The sequence below is a fragment of the Nicotiana tabacum genome, chromosome 17 (assembly GCF_000715075.1).
Source record: "Nicotiana tabacum cultivar K326 chromosome 17, ASM71507v2, whole genome shotgun sequence".
Taxonomy (NCBI): domain Eukaryota; kingdom Viridiplantae; phylum Streptophyta; class Magnoliopsida; order Solanales; family Solanaceae; genus Nicotiana; species Nicotiana tabacum.
This window is the reverse complement of record NC_134096.1, coordinates 83979503-84007255: the sequence shown is the minus strand read 5'-3', so window position 1 is coordinate 84007255 and position 27753 is coordinate 83979503. Positions and strand designations below refer to the sequence as shown.

The window sequence follows — 27753 nt, the reverse complement described above, 5'->3', positions numbered from 1 at the left end:
TAGAGTTACAAGTTCAAAAGTTAAGGACATGTAGTCCTGGATTTAGAGTTACAAGCTCAAAAACTAAGGACAGGTAGTCCTTACCTTAGACGTACAAGCTCATAAATTAAGGACAGTTAGTCCTGAACTTATAATAACAAGCTTATAAGTTAAGGACACTTGGTCCTGAACTTAGAATTGGAAGTTCAAAAATTAAGGACACTTGGTCCTTAACCACAAAAATTAAGGATATGTAGTCCTGAACTTCGAGTTCCAAGCACAGAAGTTAAGGACATGTAGTCCTGAATTTAGAGTTACAAGTTCAAAAGTTAAGGACAAGTAGTCCTAAACTTAAACTTACAAGCTCATAAATTAAGGACAGCTAGTCCTGAACTTACCGTAACAAGCTCATAAGTTAAGGACACTTGGTCCTGAACTTTATGAGCAGAAGAGTATTTTCGTTCGGGCGGGTAAAGTTTATTAAAGTAGTGGCTAAAGACTAAAGACATTTTAAACAGTGACTTAAAAGTAAATACATGTCTTATTAGTGGTTAACTGTGCACTTCCCACGGAGAAAGGTCTGGCCCAAAATAGTATTTGAGCTAATTTGGTCCTACTGATGGGTTGATGCTTGTATGTTTGTAGAGGTGGAACCACTCCCAATGTGTACATATAAGCACTTCGGGTTCTTGATGCTAGAGTGTCTTAATCATGATCTGGATGTTTGGAAATGTATTTATATAGTTATATGGTCTTCTGTGTGAAGCTTTCTGAGTTCTCAATTATTTACTTGCTTTGGTGGGGACTGTTACAGTCAAATTTATGAAAACCGGGTAGTAACAATAATACTTTGAGAGAGACTAACTAAATTGACAGATTCTAATGGTTGTAGGAGAAAAGCATACCGATGACCTCTTGACCACACATCTCGACTTAATGATGCATAATTTATTTTAATCGGTTTTGACTCTGATTCTTTACCCAAGTAGTATAATTTTACTTTGAGAAGCTCGACATCAAAAGTCTAACCGCAAAGAGATTCATAACGTGGCACAGTGGAATCATTGTCATTCAGCACAACGTGGTCCTACACACTTAACAAAGTGGGAATTGGGGTGTTGTAAGCATTTGCAAACTTTTTCACTTAGCCGATTGGTACAGTAAAACTTGCTATTCATTTTCATGATGTATATAGTATATTAAGATAGCGAAATTTTACCCACTCATTTTAGCTCCAAATTATGTATACATTGTTAAAAATTGAAACCATTATATGCGTGGTTCAATAGGTTCGAACCATTGACCTAAATCCTAAATTTACATGTCTGTGAAAGAGAGTAAAGATGCAGACAAATGATAGTGCATAACGCATCCAAGGAGTTGGTTCAGACAACTGTATTTGACCATTCCAAATGAGTATTTTTCGCAAAGATAAATATGATTTCATGAGTTAGTTGAGGTATCATTTCCCAATTTCCAAAATATTCTGTCATCTCTTCTATTCCAAGTTATACTCTATGCTTCTCCTTAATTTTGCCGTCAGCAGAAAGAACAAGAGGCAAGAGAGAACAAAAAAAACCACTCAAAATTTATCTAAGAATGACCCTTACCTAAAAGTTGATACGACTTTAATACTGATCACACAAAGTGGTGCTCTCTCAAAAGAATCAGGTCTCAAGTCTGAACATGTCCCTACTCTGTTCCTATAGCTTTTAAATTCCTTAGAATTAAAAACCCGTGTCTTTTTTTGCTCTAAATTTATATGGATTTGCTTATTTACTAAATGAAAATCATAGTGAGTTGATCTCCAAAAGAAAAAAAAAACTTGTGTGTGAGCTGGGTATAGCTTTTATTAACCAATTAAAGTTCTGTTAGTCATTTGATTTCAGATATGTAAAGTAAATCCAACTCTGAGTTCTTCTGAAGGTTGATTTGGAGATTCGGATGGCTTTTTTTTTCTCCAGAAACTTGCTGCGTCAAATTGAAGGTATGTTTTCCTGCATCTACTCCTTTTGAGGATTTACTTTGCGATCTGCAATTTTTTTTTTCCTTTTGTGCTTTATTGGTGTTAGAGTATGAATTTAGTCCTTTTGATTCAGTCACGGATCTATTGTGACGTGATCTACTGTGATGTGATGTTTATCAATGCTCTGTGATCCACTCTGCAGGAGTTTCTCGTGACTCTACTTTCTGTAACTTAGGGTCCATAAGCTTCTATTATCTTACCTGCAGTGAATTAGGACGTCGAAGTCTTCATTGTTTTAAGTAAAATTTATGCAATTAGGATTTAAATAAAAATACTATGAGTTACAATTTTTATGGTTTAAATTGTATCAGAAATTGTTATAAAAGGAAAAACATATGTCAAACTATTGAGACAAGGAGTATTTTGTCATCAACTTGAAGTTAGAGGTGTTAAAGATGAACAAGTGTTTCCATTTGATTAGCAATGGGAGGAGATAGCATCTAAAGATGTTCAGTAATCCTCAATCTCATTCTAGAAGTCACAGGTTTCATAGGAGGAGATAACTAGTTCTTAGATTGTTTTATGTTCAGCACTTGTGAAAATAAGTGGGAGATCTGATGGATTGAAAAGGATCTTGCTCCCTTCTTGGGTGCATGGTTTGCAAAGAAGCGTCTTGTTACCATCCAACAAGTGTCACAGCACGACCTTTCTGTAGATTAGCTATGTAAACAATTTACATGTGTGATTTGTCTCTCCTCATTCAAATAAATCAGAGATGCTTAGTTGTAGTTGAGGGAATAGAAACCTTTATTTTTGTACATCCGGAATCTAACCTTTCCCGTTGCCAGTTCTTTTGGGATTGAGTAATTCCACAGCTTTAACATTGTCATTCTGAAAGCTAAGAGGGAATCAGTTTTAGATGGAGCTTGTATGAGTAAAACTTCTGCGAGCCTTATCTGTGGGTCGTCATAGTGGTCTTTATCGCAGATGTTGGAGTAGATGAATAAAAGACGAAAGGATCGTGTGGAGTTTTTTTCCAGAAATTCCATAGCCTAATCTTCCAAATGCTGGTTTTAGTTCTTATAGAAGAAAACATCCTTCCTGAATTTGATCTTTTTGTCCTTCAGCTTAGAGAATATGAAATCATGCAATCTCTCTAAGCTAGACATTATTGATTGACAAATTCAACTATTACTCTTTTTCTCTGGAATCAGCTATTAGTGTAGAAGATTTTTAAGGCAAACATGTAACAGGTTTTGTTTCATGTCTTTTGTAACAAAGCTATCACATTTCTCTGGCAAATGGATGTGGATTTTGAGAGGTTTCATAAGAACCGGAATAAATAAATAAAAACTGACTCTTTTGCCATTACATATTCACAAGATAAGTTGGGAGATCTATTTGAACGGACATATATTAATCCTTGTTCCATCCCCGACTTTTGAGCAGGTCAACATTTTGCCATCTATACATGGTACTATTTATTAAACGTATATATACTTGACTCCACATATCCATAACTGCAGTCAGTCTGGATCCTACTTCCACGGACACTGATTAAGTGATTATTCTTTCCACTAGCATCATTTACTTTAATGTACAATTAGATATTTAGGAAGAAATTTCTGGTTTCAAATTATGAATCTCCCCTTAGGTTGACTATAACAAAGTCGCAACCTAAGTTGAATCAAATGGTAAGCGCGTAAAGTGTTTTTTTCACAATGGCCATAAACAATTGCTTCGAGGATGGCCAAAAAACACTTAGCTGATCAGATTTACTGTATTTTCAACAATCTGGATTGGCAGAATGATCTGTGTCATTTCCCAACTTTGTTTTTATAAATGATATAACTCCTAGTTTGTTGGTAGCAGACCTGTTTGATAGCTAAACCACTATCTCCCGTCTAACTCACCTTCAGCAACTCAAATTTTTTATTTTTCTTATTTCTGATCAAAGGAATGACATCTTTTTAAATCCTAACTATTATTAGCACGATATTGGAAATCTTATTGCTATTACTCAAACAAGCATGAAACTTCTGGGGTTTTCAACAGATGAACGGCTAACTAGATCTGATTTGTCAGATCAACATGAAAGGCATTTGCAGTGGCAGCATCTGTTGTCTTTCGGGTTTGGTAAGGGGAGCAGTTCATAGAGCTTATAGATGCTTATTTGACTGTACTGATACTGCAGACTGTTCCATTGTTCTTTCTTGCTGCAAGCTTTGGCTAGATAACATCATTGTGATTCACGATATTCAGAACTTTAGTGTTAGTAATGTTTTATCTGGATATTCAGATCTTTAGTTTTAGTAATGTTTTATCAGGATATTCAGAACTCTACTTATTGTCAACAATGTTATCCATTTTGTCACTTACTCATTCAAAAGGAAATAACTGTTGAGCGATAACTCTTCATAAAATACACTCTCCATAAGATAAGCAGCTAATCTTCTCGACTCTCAAATTGGTTCATAACAAAATGTGATCGTCATTGTAGGAGAAAATAGTTGATGTATAATTAGATAACAGTTAAATGCCCTTGTTTTTAGGCATATTCGAATGCTTTTGTTAGGTACTTGATGCTATCAGTTGCTACCAACTTGCTGTTGCAAGATCTCTAGTGTATAGTAATCTTTGTTGGGATAGGCAGCCACTCAATCGACTCCTAATCTTTAATAAGGGAATCAGACATTTGTATTTACGATGTTGCCTATGGGGATGACATTCTCTTTCTGTAAATCCTAGCAGTTTTAGCACTTCCCCTCTTTCTGAACGATTAAATAACACTACAAAAGCCTTTAGAGTCAGAGTAGCAAATTTCTGATGCAATAATATCACAACAGGACTACAGGAGCCTTTTGAGTAGGCATAGGAAGCTTATCTTTTCATGTGGTAGCAGGTTCCACTATTTATAGTAGTATTATCTTTTTCCTTTGCAAAGAATCTCTATTACCGATGTTTTACTAGTGTGCCTCATAATTTTGAGTTTTAATTTATCAGTTGGACCTTGTGGCCATTGAATCAGTTCTAGGAGCTGTCACCTCACCCTCTAGTATTGGCAATTACTTGGTTCATGAGGTGAAAAGCATTTGCCTTCTCTTTGCTTTCATTTGAGGTCGCTATCCTGCTTTAATCAAATATTTGATTGATTTGCCTGTTTCAAATTTGTGCTAATTGTTTTTCCATAGTGGCCCAATTTAAGGGTGAAATGGTATTCCTTTCAGCAGAGCTAGGGATAAGGAAGAAACTCAAAACAAAAGCTTTAGAGAAATAACAAGCTTTCAAATAGAAGAGCCAAACGAGAGATTTCTTCATCTTTGGGTCAATAGAGACTACAACTTTGTTTCGTAAACTCAGTCATGTCTTCACTGTACAAGTTACTCCTATCCTCCCTAAACACTGAAAATCAGCAGGTGGTTTTCTGTATACAAGCAAAAAATAAACCCAAATCTTTGTTGTCAGTCCCCAATTGTAACATCTACTCTGAAGTTAACTAAAACCTCTCAATTCCTAATCTTGAGCTAGTCATAATTCCAAAAAGCCAAACCCAGCCAAACTATGATCATCTTCTGAGCTGCTGCAAAAACAGATGTACAAAAACCAGCCAAGGAAAAAACCTAATACAAAAACACCATATTCACTATTCAATTGACCTAAAACCCAGCAGCACCGACATTTCTTAATCAAACCCATAAATGGCTTATATCTCTTTTGCTTCAACATAAGGTGACTGTACACTATCCTCATCAGAATCACTCTCAGACGAACTTCCTGAATCTGAATCTGCAAATTTACCATGGCAAGAGTAAATAATACATCATACCGATTTACCAAAATGAATGACGAAAAAAAAGAAATATCAGAATTTTACCACTGGAAGAGGAATCGCTGCCAGAACTTGAGCTACTAGAACTGCTTGACCCACTACTTGCACATGGGGCATCCTTCTCAATCTGCACCGGAGGAAAGTTTTCAACTGGTATTTCCTCCCCGATATCAACATCCTCTTCCCCAATGTCCCCCTTCTTGTTTTTCTGCATTGCATGCTCTGGTGTTGGTGCCTTCTCAGGCGACTTAAATCACAGAACCAACAGGGTGATCAGAAAATGAGGCATAATAATATTGATTAGTTAACAAATGTATGAAAACTCCAAATGCTATGCTTACCTTGTTGAGCTGTGTGGCAGCAACATCTTCAGTGATTCCTTGTCTCTGCATTGCGCTCAGAGCCTTCCTATGGTAACTTACAAATCTATCCAGTTCCCATAGCGTTTCATTGTCAAGGACCTCGAAGTCGAGCTCAATCTCGTCATCTTCCTGTGCCACATTAGGGTTCCTCCTCTTCACAATTTGCACCACATGACCCATCTTCTCTGGTGGAAGATTCTGCAAGTTAACCCCTAACTTTGCCTTCTCCTCAAAGGTCATCTGCCTTTTGTTTGGATCCTTAGTCTTAGGCTTGGGCAATTTAGCTGTGCGAGGCATAATGACAGGCTGCTGTGGAGGAGTTTTCACTGCAGGGGTTACAAAAAAAGGTGCAGGTGGTGCACTCAAATTCTGTACCTGAAATTGGTGTTGATTCAACAATGTGGAATGCAATCGCTCAGGGTCTGATCTTTTTGTAACTGGCAATGGTCCACGTAACACATTTGGTGGCGGAATTAGTGCAGGCTGAGACAGATTCTTCTGGCAATTCACCTGCATAATAGTTGCAACCTTCTGATGCTCAGCTTCATACTTTTTGTAAGCTGGTTTAAACATCTCTTCAAAGTCAACTAGGAACTTTTCAGCCATAGCATGCACATCCTGGCCTTTAGGGTTATAAGTCATGGCATTGTTGAAAGTCAGTCTCACATCAGCTGCAAAATCTTGTGGCGTTCTGTACTCATTCCTGTCCAGCCTTAATTTCACAGTTCCGAGATCCATAGGGTGCTTTATGATATCAAAATAGTCATAAAGTCCCAGGCTCTTAACATCCACTGGTGTATTAAACACCCAGCCATTCTTATGCTTCATTAATTTCGCCAATATCTGCCGGCACTTCCTCATCAGAGTTACAAAAAACTTATCCCCTTCGACCACTGGCTGCCGCTTAGGTTCTTTCCCCGATGCTAATGCCGCTAAAGCTCGCTTTTGTCCAGAGAGCTTCTTGCTCTTGCTCTTTCCACCAGGTTTCTCATGATGCGGGGGCAATGCCGGTTGGTTCTGCTGAAGCTCTGGTGCTACCGTCGGCTGTACGAGTTCTCTGGACGTCCTGGAGACGAAATCATGGGATTCGATGCTGTTCAGAACGCCCCGGACCCGATTTAGATCAGAGATTAGCCGCTTCTTGAGATCCTTCAACTCTCTTCTCGAATAAGAAGCCAAATTGAAAGTCACGTACTCTCTGTGAAACGAGTCGCTGAGATCATGAACAGCATTTGGTTTCCAACTGAACGGCGGCACATTAGTGTTAGCCGTTTCCACCGCCGGCGACGGAACAGCCCTAGGCAATGGCTCGTTGCCTTGCCGGAGGTGAGGTAAGGCTGAAACATTTTGGACTTGTCTGCTAAGGTTAAAATTGGGGTTAGGGTTAGGGTTAGGGTTAGGGTTGAACCGGCTGTTGAGCTGAGAATGAGCAGTGGAATTACTTGTATATTTCCTCATAAAAACATCCCAGTGCGCTTCATTTCTGCTCGGTAAAACGGCCGATGCCATAGAAGTTTACAGGTTTCATATAAGGGTTTTCGAAATTCCGACAACTAATCTCCGGCGAGGAAATGGCGGGAGCCCATCATTTCAACGGAAAATTCAATTGCACCGGCCGGAAGATCAAAAGTGAGAAACCATAGGGAATTTTTTTTTTCCCCAGCGGAATGAAGTGGAGAAGAAGCAAAGAAAAGGCGAGGGTTTCCAAGACCCTCTCTTTAACCTGAACGAGGAAAAATGTGAAGGCCACGATCTCCTCTTAAAGACAACAAGATCTGCCCCTTTCTGTTTCGGGCAGTTTTTGAGCCCTTTATTCTAAATCACACGGTTGAGATTTTCATCATATATGCTGCCCGACATACTAACCTTGCCATCTGTCACGGACGGCCTAGATTTACGTTACGTACACGTGGAGAGAGATAAAAGCTGTTGAGGAAACTGTGTTTTCCTTTTGGTGGGAAAAGTAAGGACTCGTTTGGCTATAGATTTTGTCAAAATAAACTTGGGTTTTATTTGGCAAACACATGTTTGGCCATAGATTTTGCCTATATTTTGGCCAAATTCCAAATCCCAAAACCAGTAGCTGGTTTTGGACCAAAATATCACTATTGTTTTTTTTAAAAATTACTCCAAACTTTTGTATTTTATAAAAGAGCCCACCATTTGTTATTTTGTAACGATGTTGCTTCGTTTTCTCGGTCATATGATAGTGTATCATGTAGTTCATTATAAAAATGATAATTTTGTATCAAATTTATATATGTTCAGGATTATGGTTTGCGATAATATAATGAATGTTATTGATAATGGTACTGTTGGGTATTTGTGATAGTTTTTAGAACTTGTGGGTATAAGTCATGTTTCATGTTTTTCCAAACCAAACTTCACCCAACACAGATGTCCAAACGCATTTTCATCTTCAAACCAAACTTCACCCAAATCAATTTTTTCAGAATAAATTTGGGAATCTATGGCCAAACGCTAGTTAAATTTTGGTTCGGGAATTTGGTTTCAAGTATATTTGGCAGGCGGTTGGACATGAATTCCATTTTTTATTTTTTCAAATTTAAAATTTCACTAAAATTTGAATTGAAGATGAAATTGTGTTTGGTTATAATTTTTGCAAACATATTTGAATGTCATTTTTTCAATATGTTTTGCAACTAAACACTAACAACCTTCCCATTTTTAATTGAAAAATTGATTCTCACCAGTTTTTTAAATTTAAAAATATATTTTCAAGTGAGATTGAAAAAATTATAAAATTTTGATAAGCAAACATTATTTTTTTAAAAAAATTGAAAAAAAGAAAAAAAAATTTGTATGTCCAAATGACTCTTGGTTGGCAAAAAATGGAGCCTTACAGGTTGGACGTGATGACGTATTATGGATGGGACCCATTGGACCGTCGAAAATATCTATTGCGATGTGCGGTGATGTAGCGGAATTTTGTACCGGCCTAGAATCAGAGGATTATCTTTTCTTTCTTTTCGTTGCCAGGTCACCACCGTTAAAAATTTAGTCCACATGTGCATCCCATTATTTTGTGAAAGGTGACATTAGGGGTGTGTAAATGAAATTGACAAATCATACCAACTCGATAATTCGAGTCAAATCGAAAAAAAAATTCGACTATAGTTTGGTTTAATTTGGTTTGGTGTTACAAAAAAAATCCGACCATATTTGATTTGGTTTTGTTTTAACTAAAAAAAGTCAAATCGAAATCAAACCAACCGGATATTATATGTATAGAAGTTTTAAATATAGTTAATACATAAAAATATTTATGGTAGTGTAGTTTATAAATATTTCTTAAGCTTTTTCATAGTTTTATCTTTTAACGTATTATTTCAAGCTTGGACTTATAATTTTTGGATGCTCCAATAAGTTTTATAGTCCATAAATGTTAGTAACTCAAATAAATCCTAAACCAAAATCAAATCAATACTAATGCTAATTAAAAATATTCAATTCAATTGTACTATGAATGAAAATAGTGTTGGATATATAGTTTTTTAGTTTTTTCATGGTTTAGATAAAATGTATAACTTATTTTTCTTTTAGTGGTTAGTCATGTAAATAATACTAGTACTTATTAGTCATAATTTTAAATTATGTTTGTTTTTATTATGGCTTATTAATAGTAATATTTTTTTTATGCGGTTTATTATCTTTATTGTTGAATATTTTAATACAATGCTATGACTCATCTCATATTTATGTTATTTTTATTGAAAAACACCTTATATAGTTCTGTCTTATTAGGATTAAAGAAATATTTGGAGCACAAATTTTACGTTTTGTGCTATGAAGACTTTATGAGGAAAAAACAAAAAAAATTCGAAAATCCGAGATTAAAAAAATTGACTTTTATTAGTTTGATTTGGTATTTAAATTTAATAATCCGATATAATTGATTTGATTTGGTAATTAAAAAATCCGAACGTCATGTACACCTAGTGGACATAAGGAGGGAAGAGGGAAAGACTACTTCGGCTGACTATATTGGCAAAGATAAGCATAGAACTTTGCATAGATCGCCTGATAAAAATAAAAAGCTAGATAGTAATGCATGTTTGATTATCCACATGCGTAAGCACAACGTTTGTTATGTGATATTAAATACTAATAATAATCTAAAGACATAGATGCTCTTAAAGAGATAATTCTTGTGTAATATTCTTTATATTATCATTCGTTGCATAACAATTTATTCATCAACGATATTTAATTATTCACAACTTAATCCCTTTTTTTTTTTTTTTTGTGATAACGCTAGCAAAACTAGTATATGTACCAAACGACTGAGATTTAAACCTACATCTACATTTAGAGTTGAGTTATGATATCTACTAGAACTCTAATCGATCCAAGTCATGGACTCATGAGATGCCTCTCTAGATGTTTTTTTTCTTTTTTCTTTTTTGATGCCATTAAAAATAATAAAACATCAACTCAATATTTTCCAACAAGTTTCGTTTATTTCAAATTGTGCAACGAGATTCTTTTAAAAAAAATTATTTCGGTGGGAGAAGCCCAGTAAAGGAAAGGAAAAGAAAGAACAGGTGAAACGCTGAACCTCTGTCGCATCTTATTACCCTGTTTTTTTTTTTCATGTATCCTCCTTTGTCGCACCTTTGCGCATTACGCTGGTTACTCTTCTGCAAACGAGGTCTAAGCAAGTGTTAAATCTGACATTGAGGATGAGCTTGAAGCTCGATCTGGAGTTCCAATGGAGTACTTCTAAAGGATTCTATGAGAGAGAGTTTGTGAGAGATAAAAGTAGAAATTGGAAAGTGAAAATCTGACTCCTTTCTCATTACTATACCGAGTATATACATGTGTGGATACAACTAATGCTGAGTTGGCCACTAACTACACAACTAACTCTACTCAATTATAATTAACTAACATCACTAACTATACAATTAACATATAACAATATAATTATACAAGTCTTAACACCCCCCTCAAGTTGGAGGTGTTGTGTACACTGCCAACTTGCTCAAAATTGCTGAGTGCTTCACTCCTGTTAGAACCTTGGTAAGGACATCAGCCAACTGATTGTCTGTTGCTACATGCTGAAGTGAGATCAGTCCCTCTTGTAGCTTGCTTCTGACAAAGTGACAATCCACATCTATGTATTTTATCCGCTCATGAAACACAGGATTTCTTGCTATATGTAGAGCTGATTGGCTATCACAAAAGACTTCTACTGGTTTACCAAAGGACACATTGAGCTCTTCAAGTAATCTGCACAGCCACACCAATTCCCCTACTACTTTTCTGAGTGCCTTGTACTCTGCCTCTGCTGATGACAATGAAATAGTCTCTTGTTTCTTAGATTTCCAGCATATAGGACTGTTCCCTAATAGAATTAAGTAACCACTCACTGATTTTCTTGAGTCTGGGCAAGCAGCCCAATCAGAATCACAATAGGCTCTAACATTATAGTTTGGATCATGTGACATGAATATTCCCATGGAGGGGCCACCCTTCAAGTATCTAAGCAGGTGAAAGGCTGCTTTCAAGTGGGGTTCTCTTGGATCTTGCATGAATTGGCTAAGATGTTGTACACTGTAGGCTATGTCTATTCTTATGTTGGTGAGAAAATTCAATTTCCCAACCAGCTTTCTGTAATAGGTGGGATCAGTTAATGCAGTCCCCTCTTTAGCTTTCGACTTCACCGTTGGATCAAGTGGAGAGGCTAGGCTACTATAATCTATGCAGTTGTACTCTTTTAGCAAATCAAGCACAAACTTTCTTTGTGAAATTACAACTCCATCAGCTTTATAGAATATTTCCAGCCCCAGAAAATAGTGGAGCTTACCCAAGTCTTTAATCTTGAAACTTTCATGTAGAAATGCCTTCAGTTCCTCTATCTCCTCCTTGTTTGTTCCTGTCAGTATTACATCATCTACGTATACTTCCACATATATTGTTGATTCAGTTGTCTTCTTGTAGAAAAGTGAATAATCATACATAGAGTGGGTATATCCCTTACAGCATAATGCTTCACTCAATTTTGCATACCATTGTCTGCTTGCCTGTTTGAGGCCATACAAGGACTTCTTGAGTTTGCATACTAGATGTCCATTGTCTACTACCAAACCTTGTGGCACTTCCATATACACCTCTTCATGGAGGTCTCTGTGAAGAAAGGCATTGTTCACATCTAACTGAAATATATCCCAGCCTTTCTTGACTGCTACAACTATGAGAGCTCTTACTGTTGTAATTTTCACCACATGACTGAATGTTTCTGTGTAATCAATTCCAGCTTGTTGGGTATATCCCTTTATCACTAACCTGGCCTTGAACCTTTCTACACTGCCATCTGCCTTATGCTTCACTTTATACACCCATTTACACTCTATGGCTTGTTTCTCAACTGGTAATGGTACTAGCTCCCAAGTGTTGTTGGCATGCAATGCCTCAAACTCTTGTGTCATTGCTGCTTGCCAGGCAGGATACATAGCTGCTTCCTCATATGAGTTAGGCTCTTTGTCACTGTAAGTGCTTCTCACAGGGCACTGATTATCCTGATTTAGATTCTCAGTAGATATGTGAATGTGAGGAGAGGATAAGGCATTAACAGAAAGAGAGGCATTAGTGTTTTTGGCATTTGGTTTCAGTTGGGGTAGTTTGTGAACATAATCCCTCAAGTATGTGGGAACTTTGTGTGTTCTATGAGATTGCCTTGGTGCCAAGACATGTTCAGGTGAGGTATTCCTAATATATCTTACTGGTGAGTCATTTTGTGGATCTTCTGGAGTATGTGAATCAAGTGAATCTATGTTATTGGGGGAAAGGGATAAAGGATCAGATGACAAATCTGGATGTGTGACATTTGAAACCCCTTGATCATTTGATTCACTAGTTTAACTTTGCTCATTCTCACTAGACATATGATCAATAAAAGGAATGGATTGAATGACATAGGGAAATGAAGCAGTATCCTTAGACATACTAAAAGGGAAGATATTTTCATTGAAAATTACATCTTTAGATACATGTGTTTTCTTGATGGCCAGACTGAGCACTTTGTATCCCTTTACCCCAAAGGGATATCCAACAAAAACATGTGGTGTGGTTCTAGGTTCAAATTTATCTCTGTGGACCTTGGGTACTGTAGGATAGCACACGCACCCAAAACTCATCATGTGAGAGTAGGTAGGTTTTCTGTTATGTAATAGTTCATATGGTGACTTTCCCTTGAAGTGAGAAGAAGGCAGTCTATTTATTATATAGGTTGCACATAGGATACATTCACCCCAATATCTTAGAGGTAATTTTGACTGGAATAAGAGGGCTCTGGCTGTTTCCAATAGGTACTTATGCTTTCTTTCCACTATGCCATTTTATTGTGGTGTATAAGGACATGTCTTTTGGTGGATAATCCCTTTAGAAAGGAAGAACTGATTTGCTTCTGTATTATTAAACTCTAGGCCATTGTCTGACCTTATATATTGGATAGTGGTATTGAATTGGTTTTCAATCATTGACACAAAGTTTTTGATGACTTGTAGGGCATTACTTTTGTTGGTTAGTAGGTGAGTCCAGGTGGATCTACTGTAATCATCCACCATGGTGATGAAATATCTGAAATTGTCATAAGTTGGCATATGGTAAGGACCCCAGAGATCAACATGAAGAAGTTGGAAGATCTTGGTAGAATTAGTGGATTGTTTTGGAAATGGTAATCTCCCATGTCTTGCCATTGGACAGACAGAGCAGGTAAATGGTTGTTTTGGTGAGAAAGATGCTGGAATACTGGATATTCCCTTCATCTTGGTAAAGGGCACATGACCCAGTCTGTTATGCCACAACACATTTATGTCATTACTTGAAGGAATGGAAGGATTGATACTATTCACAATGGGGAGTTGCACTTTATTATTTGGGGAACATGTATTTACAGCTGAATGAGATGTGCAATTATCCCTGGACAATGAGCTATTTACAGTGGAATGATGAAAACAGTGTGAGTTGTGCGTGCAACAATTGAAAGAAACAGAACTAGCAATTGAACTATTTACAATTGATTCTGAATGGTTGTTCCTGAGACACCTTGGGTAGAGGAGATAGAGTCCATTACTCACTTTACCAATTTTCAGAGGCCTCTTTATTGAAGGGGCATGCAGAATACAGATGTTATCAGTAAAGGCAACTATGCTATGAGGAGTTAAACTAGTTAATGAATGAATTGATATGAGGTTGTATTTGAAGGAAGGTATGTACATAACCTTATGCAAAATGATCTTAGGAACACTGTCACACTTCTAATTTGTGTTACTCTTACCTTATATCCGTTTGGAAGAACTACCAATAAGGGATATGGTAAGGTTACAATGTTGGTTAATAAGGACATATTGAAGGTCATATGATTAGATGCTCCTGAATCTAATATCCAAGAGTCTGCCTTGTTTTTGAAGCACTCACAGGACAATTTGCTAAAATCAATAGAGGAAGTGCATACTATTATACCTGCAAAGTTCATAGCACCATTGACATAGTTTGTGCAACTGGAGCTTTCTCCTCCTGTTCCAATTTAAAAATGTTGCAGCAACTTTAGGATCTGTCCATACTGTTCCTTAGAGAGGTTGACTTGCCCGACCTCATTTCCATCTTCTAATGGCATTGCCTCATAAGGAGTTCCCTGCACACTAGCTACTATTCTCCTTCCTTTGTTGAACCTTTCAGCTTGGTTCATGTTCTGTCCTCTATTTGGATTCTGAGTGTGTGAATTTCCAAAGTTCTGAGGGTACCCGTGTAACTTGTAGCATTTTTTCTTAGTATGTCCTAGCTTCTTGCAGTAGTCACAAAATGGACGGGACTTATTGCCTCCAGTTGAACTGTTATTGGCAGCATAATTTGTTCTGTAAGAACCAGATTTTGATGTGTTGACACTTAGGGAAGCAGATCAAATAGCATTTGATTATTTGTCTTGATCTCTCTCTGTTTCTCATCCTGAATGAGTAGTGCGAAGGCTTGTGCAAGATTTGGTAGCGGATTCATCATGAGAATGCTTCCACGTACGACCGTGTAGACTTCATTAAGTCCCATAAGAAATTATTTCAATCTTCTGTCCTGCTCGGCCTTGTGCATATTCTCCTTGGCACCACATGTACAGATACAACTGCAATGAGTCTTTTTGCTCAAAGTATTTAGTTCTTCCCACAGCTTCTTCAGCTTAGTATAATAACCTGTAATATCCAGCACACCCTGAGACAAGTCGTTTATCTCCTTTTGGATCAGGTATAGCCTAGCACCATTAGTCCGCTCATATCGATCCTCCAATTCTCTCCACAACTCAACATCATTATTAGCATATTCCACACTGTCCGCGATGTCTTTAGAGAGTGAATTTAGAATCCAAGACGTTACCATATCGTCGCATCGCTCCAATTGTCGGAATCTCTGAGATTGAGGCTCTGGTGGTTTACATTCTCCACTTATAAACCCAAGCTTATTTTTGACGGACAGACCACGCATAACACTGCGTCTCCAAGACCTATATCCAATTCCACTAAAAGGAACCGAGACGAGCATCGCTCCAGGATTATCTGACGGATGTAGATAAAGAGGATCGCTTGGATCTATTCCAAAGTTTGTCGCAGCGGTGACACCAGCAAATGTGTCTTCCTGATCTAATGTGGCCATGAGTGTAAGATTTCGTTGAGTTACACACTAGTTCCAGTAGAAATTTGAAGAATAGATTGTCAATTTGCGATTTGAAGAAATTAGGGCAAAAAAAAAATCCATCAGACCAGAAAAGCAGAATTATGGGAAGGAAAAAATGGGAAAAATTGATGGAGACGATGATGGATAGTCGAGCATGAGCGTCCCTTGCTTTGATACCATGTTAAATTTGACATTGAGGATGAGCTTGAAGCTCGATCTGGAGCTCCAATGGAGTCCTTCTGGAGGATTCTATGAGAGAGAGTTTGTGAGAGATAAAAGTAAAAATTAGAAAGTGAAAATCTGACTCCTTTCTCATTACTACACCTAGTATATACATGTGTGGATACAAATAATGCTGAGCTGACCACTAACTACACAACTAACTCTACTCAATTTCAATTAACTAACATCACTAACTATACAATTAACATATAACAATATAATTATACAAGTCTTAACAAAAAGTATAGCTTTGCTGGGACTTGGGAGTTGGGGACCAAATGTGTGCCCAGCTGGAAAAGTTGGTCCTAGTGAATCTTATGTGGTGGGCACTCTTAGCTTGACTCATAACTGGAACGACAAAAGGTCTTGTTATAGAATATTGCAAGCAGCAAATTTGGTCGAACTTTCTTCTATCGGTTCAAACCAAAAAGAAGTTCAAATTGGTTAGCAACAATTATCAATAAATGCACATCCATTGGGATTTTATTTCTTTAATGCGCTGAATGGTATTGATTGCTCGTTCCGTGCTAATGAAGTGACTCTCATCAACCAATCAATATGACCGATGAAACTGTAGCTATTGAATGGTAATCTTGTAATCAAGTTATAGTTGTTGTACTCTATTAGTACATCTTCTTGGCTAAAAGGCGTTTTCGGGGCGAGCCCTAAGGCGAGACGCACCAAAAATACTCTAGTGCGATGGTGTGAGGCGAAAGTCTCAAGAGGCATACGCCCAACAATTTGGGGCGTACGCTCGGGCATTCGGGGCGTAAGCCCGGGCGTTTGAGGCGCGTTTTTGTAGTGAGGCGTAAGCCCCAGAGACTTTTTCAAATTAAAACAAAATTTATTGTATAATTGTATAAGTCCTTCATATAATACCCAAATTCTCAAAAGTCAACTTGTAATTACTCACTATACTATATTAAAAGCACGAAACACCTTAGCGAAATATTGTTCACCTTTTTTATCCTCTAAAAATAAATTTAACACTTGACAAAATTATAATTTTAAATATTTTTCTAATATTTAGGACTTCTAAATCAAATAAAATTTTAGTCATTAAACTTTTTCTTATTTGGACTAGGTAAGAAGTCCTAATATTTAGAATATTAAACGAGTAATATTACTTTCCCATGTTTACTTTTGTGGAAGTTGTAAAAGTACGTACAACAACAAAATATATTATCAAGCAAACTTGTGTCATGTATATGAGGTACAAATTTCATACGGAAAATAATGGCAAATGCTTTAAAAATGTTATTCATTTTTAATCAGCTATAAGTTTGTTTATTTAGTCATTGCTTTGAACCATGTAAAAAACCAAGTAAGAAATTTTAAATAGGAATTAAAATCAATTATTATTTAATTATTGAATATAAATTATTTATTTATTTTAAAAAATGTAACTTAACTGTAGTGTGCTAATTTTATAAAAATAATGGTTACCACTTAAGAAAGTTATCCCTTTTTCAAAATTAATTAAAATTTTATTTATTAGAGAATTTTTTATTTGAACTATGTAAGAAATCTTAATATAAGCATTTAAAATCATTTAATATCTAAATTATCTAATATAAATTATTTATTTATTTGGACAATGCAATATAATTGTAATTATTTATTTATCTTTGATTCATAAAAAATAAAAGATAATACATTTTCATATCAAATTTGGGCTATTTTTCATCAAATAATAAATTTTTTATATAATATTTGAAAACTGCATTTAATAATTAGAGCAAGCAACTACACTTAAAAATATAAAAGATTATAGATCGGAAGAAAGAGAGATCAGAAACGTAGTTGGCAAGAATCAATAACACTAATTGTTTTGCAAACACACAAAATTCAAAAAACAAATATGACTATATCAGTTTTTTGACCCTTTTCACATAATTCATAGTGGATAAATTATAATTATAGTTAAATATTTATATCATGAGATTATATTTAAGAATTTGAATCAATAAAAAATAAATTATTTTTGTTAATGCTGTTAATAAATAGTTAAGTCTCTAAATTATATAACTAATTCGCAAAAGAATCCTATTAAATTCTTTTTCAAATTTATGAAAAATTAAATTTCAAGTTGACAAACTCTTAATTAAGGTCATTAATTTATTTTCATAGAAAGAGCATTGGTACTAAAAGCAACCAGAAAATAAAGCAAACCCAGTTATAATATAGTATTAAGAGTCAAATTGGTAAAATGCAAACTTAAAACAATAAAGATGAAATAACAAAAGACAAGATATATTTTATTTGATTTGTCATAAATTAATTTTTTCTTTTGTCGCATTTGTTCCAACAAATGATAGGTCCCTATATTTATTCTATAATTAATTAATTATTATAAAATATCAACCAAACATTAGTCATTTTTAGACTTTAGATTATCACTTATCAAAATTATAAGAGATGTAAACGAACCTCCCCATTCACAAATCTCTAAAAGATCAAAAGATTATTTTTTTTATTAGTATTATTTGCCAAATATTTGAAGAATAGTGATAGAGGTATTTTTTTTTGTTTATTTTCAGTATTAACTCAATAAAATATCAAAAACAATTATAAAATATTCCTAGAAAAGTCCTCAAATCACAATAAGGCATTTGCGGACTTTAGTGGGACACGATTACTTTCTTTATTGAGCTAGCTAAATGGAGTCAACATTCATCATTTTTAAGAACTTATATTTTTAAAATTCTTAATTTATAACTCAAACGCATTAGTTGATAATATCTAAGTGATTTCTTAAACTTATGTACTCATTAAAATGGGTACACGCGCAAAGCGCGTACCCTAAGACTAGTTACTCAAAAATTTTAAAACGGAACTGAAATGTATTAAATTTAAAAGTCAAGACATTTTTTATTGATTGAAACCTTAATTTATGGTCTTTCCCAGTTCTTTATCTTGTCCGGTAGTCTACTAATATCCCCAAAAAGCAACGGATATTCAATATTTTGTTTTTTTACAAATACAAAGAGAACTCTATTCTCCTTCATAGCAGCAAGTTCAAAGTTCAAATTGCAGGTTAGTCATCCTTTTTATTCCTCCATGTAAAAAAATTGTATTTTTTTCGACTCAAGTTATTTGGGCTTGTAAGTAGCGTATAATAGATTGTTTTGACTAATTTTTTATTGGGATGGAGCATATATACACATATGTATAGTTTTCTTCAATTTTTATGCAATTTTACCTGTTTATAAGTATTTACTGTAATTATATTATTTCTTAAAATATTAAAAATTAAATACCCATGGGGCTTATGCCTCGCTGAGGCATATGTAAAACGCTCCGACTTATGCCCGCCCTTTAAAATACTGATCAGAAACAATCAAAAATAGTAGGTTTTTCGCTTTCTATTTCCTTAATATGCATATTCACTCGGAGCAAATTAAAGTCAGTGTTAGGGTAGGAATGGTTCTTTAGTAGGTCCAAAATGGTGGTGTGTTTTGAGGAGGCCCAATAAGTTTGCTAATAGATGTCCAAACATGAATGAACTTGAAGCAGTGAGAGTAAATAAAATGGCAGCAAAATGAATAATAAAATCTTCTTACACGACCAAATCTGTATCTGTGACGTATTGTATTAAGGTTGGCGGTGGCCAATGTTCAATTATTTTGTGAAATATTAAAATCTCGGGATAAAAATCCAACTTTATAAATGTTAATCGAGTCGTTCACCTCCATATTATTTACCAATTTAATTTATCGCACCTGTTTTGGCCATGGTGGAGAACTAATACGACCTAGATCATAAATAACAATCAAACGAAAGGGGAAAAAGACAGCCTTCTAAATACAGACTGCTGAGAGCTAAGGAGCACGAAGGTAAATGAGGAAGCAATTTTGGTTCTCTCGATGTAAGATTTATAAAACTGCAGAACTTAATATTTAAACTTCTACTGGAATTATTTGTCCGGACCTAGTTCATGCACTAAAGCAATGAGTGATGGCATGTGTCCTTCATATAAAGTTTATCACTTAATCATGAATTAGTTAGGTAATATATGTATTTTAACTTAAGTTTATCGTGTAATCATGTAAATAGGAAGCGGAAGTGGACGTGAGACTTGAATCACAGGCCATCCCCAAGAGGGGCCGTTTCAAGTATCTTGGGTCGGTTATTCAGGGGATGGTTAGATCGACGAGGATGTCACACACCGTATAGGGGTGGGATAGATGAAGTGGAGGTTAGCGTCTGGAGTACTGTGTGATAAGAAAGTACCACCGATACTCCAAGGTAAGTTCTATAGAGCGGTGGTTAGACCGGCCATGTTGTATGGGGTTGAGTGTAGGCCAGTTAAGAACTCTCATATCTAGAAGATGAAAGTAGCCAGGTGGATGTGCGGGCACACTAAGATGGATAAGATTAGGAATGAAGATATTCGAGAGAAGGTGGGCGTGACCCCCATGGATGACAAGCTGCGAGAAGCAAGGCTCAGATGGTTCGGGCACGTTCAGAGGAGAAGCCCAGATGCCTCGGTAAGGAGGTGTGAGCGGCTGGCTTTGGTGGGTACAAAGAGAGGTAGAGGGCGGCCTAAGAAGTATTGGGGAGAGATGATCGGGCAGGACATGGCGTGTCTTTAGATTACCGAGGACATGACCCTAGATAGGATGTTGTAAAGGTCGAGCATTAAGGTTGTAGTTTAGTAGGTAGTTGTGCATATTTCTACGGCGCTCCAGAGTGAGGCTAGTCTGTTAGGGTTTAGTCTTAGATTGCTAGTAGTTTATGTTGAGTTCGCATCACTCTTTCATTTCTCATAGTGCCGGGCTTTATCTATCGATTATTATTTTGATTTTCATCTATTTTCTTGTTCTTGAGATGCTGCTATGTTTTTCTATGATTTTTATTGATGATACTGATATATTGCCTCTTTTCGTCTTCTTGAGCCGAGTGTCTATCGGAAACATCCTCTCTACTCCTCGGGATAGGGATAAGATCTGCGTACACATTATCTTTCCCAGACCTTACTAGTAAAATTTTACTAGGTCGTCGTTGTTGTTGTTGCATCATATGCAGTATATTATTCAATGCCAGAAAAATTGAAGAGAATGAGAAAGAATACTTAGTGGCGTGTATGATACACTATCCTTAAAGAAATATTGTTTGTGTATTCTTTTGGGGAAAACAGACAAGTTTCTTCAGGATTTCTCAAAGTTAATTGTTACTGCAGAATATTTAGCCACTTCCTGGGATGGTGAATTTATAGAGGAAGAAGAGAACTATTCGTAAACGGCAATTCACTTCTGAACAGTCACTTAATTAAAATTTAAAATTTAAATTAATAACTACTGCAGAAATAAAATCGAAAAAACATAATAGTCCGTTTGAAGGTCCAAATCCAAGTCATTTAATATATAATATATATAATCATATATTACAAAGGAAAGGACAATTGGTGGGACTCATCTGTTCAATTTCAAAAGCTAACAGATCAAAGAAGTTCAAGATATATAAGTGTTTACCCTTGAAATTGGATAACAATTAAACTTATAGTGTGACTCTAAGAACACGTGATTTCACTTAATACCAATTGATAAATATGAGAATTAATAGCAGAAATGAACTGTAAAATAAAGCAAACCAGTGTTAGAATGGAACTCAGCCCTCGAGTCGGGATACCCTCGAACTGGTTGATGCAAGAACAATTAAAATATAGCAAGCTGATGAACAAGAGAGTATAAGCTAGAGAGAAAGTTACATTCTTTTTTATGCGAGAATAATGTGTCTTACAAATGGTTAACATTCCCCTTTATATAGTAGAGGAGTTCTACTTATGGTATAATTCTAATTACAGAAGGAAATCCCATGATTAGCTAATTAACCGTTTATGATTTGATCCGTTCCGAGATTTACGCCACGATCCTCGACCAATCACCGAGATTTACGCCGTGATCTTCGACCAGTCACGGATATCTCGCCTCCCTGTTATTATGCTATCTTTGATCTTGCTCGATGTCTGTCTCATTTGGCTTCGATCGCTACTAGCCTAGATCTCGACAGGTACCTCGGTTCTGAACTTGGTACCTAGTCCTCGTGATTTAGTCTGTTCCATTACGAGGCCGCCCTTCGATGCAATCTCCTGGTCTCGGTCAAATAGTAAAATCGGGTCGCCCTGGCTTCAACCGTATACAGATAGTCCCCTCGTTTTTTTTGAAGTGTAATGACAAGAAACGAATTGAGCCTTCGATTTTTCTACCTCGACCTGTCATGACATCATCCTCGTGACGTAAGCGATGGAAGTGACCGAAACGTCCTGTCTGTACAGTTACCAAGGCATTAAATGCGCGTCAGTCGATGGTCGGCCACCGCCAGTTTTGAACCGTCGTTGTGTAATCTATAAATAGATCCTCTCTTCACCATTTCAAACTTTTACTTTCAGATTTCCAATCTCCAAAGCTTTTTACATCTTCTAAGTTTTTCATCTGTAAATCTATGATTCTCACTGCTAACCTCTTCTTAGAAAATCAAATCTTATCATCCCCATCTACTTTTAACTTTAAATTCAAATGGCGAAAACGTCAAAAACTGTTCCTCAAAAGGAAAATGCTTCTTTATCGCAGCCGGCCGGCGACAAAACACCGGTGGAGCCGCGCCCTGAGGAGTGTGTTCCCGGGGGGTACGTTCTCACTTCCGACTTTAAAACTGATAAAGCCTCGTCGATTCCTGGTTGATGTGAGCCAGTGTCGAGGTATATATGCTCGATAACCGAATGATACCTTAAGCAGGTAAAGAAAGACAGCAACTGGGAGGGCAAAGAGGTGGTGATCCCGACCCCCGAAGAGGATATCACCACCCACGTGAAAGGGTTTCTAAGTGTTTACACTTACCCTTTCACGATGGGCCCCCTCGACCCCGTCGTCGTTGATTTTTGCCGTCAATACCAAATAACCCTAGGCCAAATCCATCCTTCCTTTTGGCGAATTGTTATTCTGCTCCGATTCTTCGTGAGCAAAGTCGAGGGGATGCCTTTCACCCTCGACCACCTCATCAGGTTATACAGTCCCCGCCTCTATCGAGGCGGATTAATAAAGCTCCAACGCTGGGCTACCAAAGTGTTGTTCTCGAGCATAGACGAGGACAAGGACCGAGGCTGGATGGGTCGGTTCGTTCGAGTGAGGACTTCCGACCTAATCCCGACCGAGAAGATGCCATTTCCCGAGAAATGGAATATGAAGCGTAAGTACAATCCCACTGCTAGCTCCTATTTATTGTTTTGCTCTTTTGCTTCTTCTCATTGATATCCTTTTCTGTGATGTAGCGGTCGCTTGGATGCTCGGTGCAATCCCTAACCTCAAGAGTTGGGTTCGGGACCTGGCCTTGACCTCTACGTATGCCGAGCGCTCATGGCACGATTTATCAAACGGCCGATGGGAGGCCAAAACTCATGGTAAGATTCTTTTCCATATCTTTGGTGATTTTGTTAAAGCGTCTCTTAATTTTTTTTCATACAGGCCTTGACAAAGATGTTGTCATGAGGCCCATATCTAGTGAGGAGAAGACTTCGATCCCAGAACCGAAACTGGCGAAGGACGAAAAGAGGAAAAAGATCTCAACCTCCGAGGATCCAGAACCTAAGAAGAAGAAGGCTCGTAAGCCGAGGAAGAACATCATCCTCCTGACCGAAGACTCTGTTCAGCGTCTAAGGGATAAAGATGAAGAAGAAGATGACTCCGGGCTAGTGGCCTGAGTGAGAATGAGCACCGAGGCCCAAAAAGCCACTGAATCGGTGAAGACCGTAGAGACTCTGTCTCGAGATGAGGGGGTCTCGGGAAGAGACTTGGGCGAAATCCCCGAGTCATCGAGGATGCCTCCCATCATAATGAGCCAACAGTGGGTACGACAGTAGGGGCTGGTCTCGAGGCCCCTCGAGATGGAGAAAACGTCCCAAGTGATCCACTTGGGGCAATAGAAATAGGAGGCTCCCCGCTGCTCCTCTCGTTTTCCGAGGAGATGATTCAAGAGGATTAGGCCTTGAATACCCTCTACATCGAAGGAACCCACGGAAGGGAAGATCCCTTCCGTGATTACTTTATTGGGGTCGAAGATGCTACCGGCCTGAGTGACTTGGAGGTCTCGAGGAAGGACTCGGGCAAGGCATCGAGCCTCTTCAACGAAGCGCAGCAAGCTCTGAATCGGGTAAGCCTTAACTCACCTTGTTGGTGTTACATTTTTGTTCATTTTTCTCTTCCTATCTAACTTCTTTTCTTCTTTCTACGTAGGCCTCAGTGCTTCATCGGGAAGCATTTTCTCGGTCTCGAGCTGAGCTGAGTCGGTATGAGGCTGACCTCCGAGGGTTCACGGAGGAGAGAAATGCCCTTAGACTTCTCTGTGGGCAAAAAGAGGAGGAGACCAAGGACCTCCGAGCCGAGTTGTCTAAGGCTCACCAAGATCAGACCGACCTGATCGAGCAGGTAATAAAAATCTTAAAAGCTCATGGGCTCAATTCGGGAATGGTGGCTAATATTTCAATCTCACAGCTGCATCAGAAGGTCGAGAGGATCGAGAAGCTCCGCGAAGAGGTCAATATGATGAAGGCTGAGACCTTGGGTTGGAAAGAAGGCATGGACCGCTTCGCTATAGAAAAAGAGACAGCTTTATCCCAATTGTCATCGGCCGAAAGTCAGCTTCGAGGCATGAAGAAGAAGAGCTCGACTCAGGAAAAGAAAATATGGGAGCTCGAAGCTCGGTTGGCTTCCGAACTTGCGAAGGCCAAATCTGAAGCTGAAAAGGCTAAAGCCGAGGCAAATGCGATCGTGGCAGTCTACCGGGCCGATGCTGAAGCCGCTCAAGTCCAAGCGAAAGAGGCAGCCGCGACCGCTCAAACTCGAGCATATTGGATTACTGAACTCGCCAAATGCCAATCTCGGAGGGAAACCCTCGAGGAGATCCACGCTCGAGGTTTCGATCTTACCGACGAGATAATAAAGGCTAGAGAGAATGAAGTCGATGCTGGAGCGTTGGCCTCCTCCGATGATGATGATGATGCTGAGAGCAAGAGCGGGTCCGAGAGAGGGGGAGACCTCGATGAAAAAGAAGCTACCCCTGGAGAAAATTAGGAACCTTGATATTTTTTACTTTTGATTTTTTGTGTAGGATCCTGATCGGACCTTGTAAATATTCTCATATATATAAAGATCTCTTTCCGACTTGTTCTTTATTTCATTTTCTGCCTCATGAAAATTTTGTTTCATTCATGTCTTATGAAAGTTTTGTTCATAAGTTCGAGGCTTAAGCAATTTGATCGAAGCCGGACTAGTGTAGTTTTTATAATCGAGTGAGTACTTGCTCGAACTCGGAGTAGGGTGACCCTTAGGTTTTAATTGAGTGAGGATGATTTCTTGAACTCAAAAATAAAATGGCCCTTTAGGCTCTTAAATTAGGCCAATACGGCCATAGTAAAAAGAATGGCTTTCTCCCCTTTTTTGCTTGAAAAGTTTATTGTTTAATCATATAAAATCTGTTGTGCCTTAGCATGAAATAAAGAATTTGCTCGAGAGTTCGAACGACTTTGTATCCATTAGGGTTTTCGGGGGTCGATATTATCGAGACCCTTATTAATTCAGCCAAGGGTAGCCTTTTTAACCAGTTTATGAAAATATTCAAAGGCCTGTTTTATAACAGAAATCGGACGTCTTCGAACCGTGTTAGTTTAGCCGTAGCCTTTAACTTGGGACTCGTCTTTTAGTCTTGTTCCCCTGTTATACTTCAAACTTGTTCGAAGTATCAGTCCCCGAGTGGGGCGGCCATGGACGTGGCCTATAAAATCGAGGGTTGCCTTTTTAAGGTCTTACGATCTCGAGGTTTTAGTAATTCGATCATGTCGATTCTTTTGATGGTGGTCCCCGAGTGCGGGGTTAATTGTTCGAACTTTAGTTGTGACCGGCCCTTAAGCCAGTTTCCGTAATAGATCACAAGCACGACATTGTAAAGTAAAAATTTCTCTAAGGCATGAAAATCCGACAAGACAAAATACTTTTTTCAATAGATTAACATGCATACATGTTTGACATTAGGGCTCGAGTAATCTACATGGGCATGATTTGTTCAACCATTTGACCCTTACAAAATTTGCCTATCGAGTCCCTGTCGGCACGAAGTATTTTCCTATCCGAGGGTGATATCCCCCAGTATTCGAGGTTGATTGTAAAGGAGTCTCGAATACTGTTGAATTGCTCTAAGTTAGCACGAACAATGGTTGCCTCGTTAAAAACCTCACCGGAAAAAACCCATTTGGGATAAAAACTGGTCTAAGGGAAAAAAAGTGCAACGCGTGCTTTCAGACCTAAGGACTTTGTGTTTGAAGAATCCTTTGATGTATTTGATTAAACACCTGCAAATGGTTAGTATGAAATATAAATAAAAATGGAGAAGGTCGTACCTTAGCAGTAATATCGTTTGAGGAGTGATATATTCCAATTGTTTGGTAACTGTTCGTCGTTCATCGTGCCAAGTTTGTAGGATCCCTTTCCGATGATATCGAGGACCTAATATGGCCCCTCACAGTTCGGGCCAAGTTTTCCTTCATTTGGGTCTCGAATATTGAGGGTGACCTTCCTCAGAACCAAGTCCCCGATTTTAAAGTGTCTAAGATTAGCTCTTTGGTTGTAATACCTTTCGATCCGTTGTTTCTGTGCGGCCTTCCGAACGAAGGCGGCTTCCCATTTTTCATCTAGCAATTCGAGGCTTGTATTCATAGCCTCATGATTTGACTCTTCTGTTGCATATCGAAACCTGATGCTAGGTTCCCTAACTTCAACCGGGATCAGAGCTTCGGCGCCATATACTAAAGAGAACGGTGTTTCCCTCATACTGGATTTTGACGTTTTTCGATACGCCCAAAGGACTTCGGACAATATTTCTCTCCATTTTTCCTTAGCGCCGTTCAATCTTTTCTTTAGATTTTGAATGATGGTCTTGTTTGTCGATTCGGCCTGTCCATTCCCACTAGGATGAAACGACGTCAACAAGATCCTTTTTATTTTGTGATCTTCGAGAAACTTTGTCATTTTGCTGCCTACGAATTGCTTTCCATTGTTACATACGATCTCGGAAGGAATCCCGAATCGACATATAATATGGTCCCAGATGAAGTCTATGACTTCTTTCTCTCTAATTTTCTCGAAAGCCCGTGCTTCAACCCACTTAGAGAAATAGTCAGTCACAAACAAAATAAATTTAGCTTTACCTGGGGCCGATGGTAGAGGGCCGACGATATTCATTCCCCATTTCATGAATGGCCATGGGGATAAGACTGAGAGGAGTTGCTCTCCGGGTTGGTGAATCATCGGCGCATACCTTTGACATTTGTCGCACTTTCGAACAAACTCTTTTGTATCTTTTTCCATATCGGCCCAATAGTATCCTGCTCTGATGACTTTGTGAACCAATGATTCGGCACAAGAATTATTTCCACAGGTGCCCTCGTGGATTTCTCGTAGGACGTAGTCAGTATCTCATAGTCCCAAATATATTTCCAATGGTCCATCGAACATCCTTCTATACAGTGTTCCATCTTCGGCCAATATGAATCGTGCGGCCTTCTTACGTAGAGTCCTCGATTCCCTGGGGTCTAATGGAAGCTTCCTGTTCTTTAGGTATTTGATATATTTGTTACTCCAATCCCAGGCCAAACTTGTGGATTTGATTTCGGCGTGGCCTTCTTCGATTACTGACCTTGAAAGTTGTACGACAGTCCCCGA

At 37.8% G+C, this 27753-nt stretch overlaps 2 protein-coding genes and 1 long non-coding RNA gene across 4 annotated transcripts; 1 reads left to right on the top strand and 2 right to left on the bottom strand.

Annotated features, from left to right (window-relative positions):
• The first annotated feature begins 1411 nt into the window (after positions 1–1411).
• On the top strand, positions 1412–4368 carry LOC107831430 (uncharacterized). 2 transcript variants are annotated; one of them, XR_001658359.2, is made up of 3 exons: positions 1412–1650; positions 1869–1966; positions 4001–4368. It is a non-coding gene; the product is annotated as an uncharacterized LOC107831430 (long non-coding RNA). The 2 variants fall into 2 exon arrangements; XR_012701299.1 differs by lacking the exon at positions 1412–1650 and having other exon boundaries at positions 1664–1966.
• Positions 4369–5236: 868 nt separating this feature from the next.
• LOC107831423 (transcription factor GTE7-like) lies at positions 5237–8958 on the bottom strand. The gene is made up of 3 exons (XM_016659182.2): positions 6116–8958; positions 5820–6021; positions 5237–5731 (listed from the first exon to the last, which is right to left on the bottom strand). Exons 1-3 carry the CDS (start codon positions 7643–7645, stop codon positions 5649–5651), a joined length of 1815 nt encoding a protein of 604 aa, XP_016514668.1. The 5' UTR covers positions 7646–8958; the 3' UTR covers positions 5237–5648.
• A 6250-nt stretch (positions 8959–15208) lies between these two features.
• LOC142171961 (uncharacterized) lies at positions 15209–15799 on the bottom strand. Its single transcript, XM_075235692.1, has one exon. It carries the CDS (start codon positions 15797–15799, stop codon positions 15209–15211), a length of 591 nt encoding a protein of 196 aa, XP_075091793.1.
• Positions 15800–27753: the final 11954 nt, after the last annotated feature.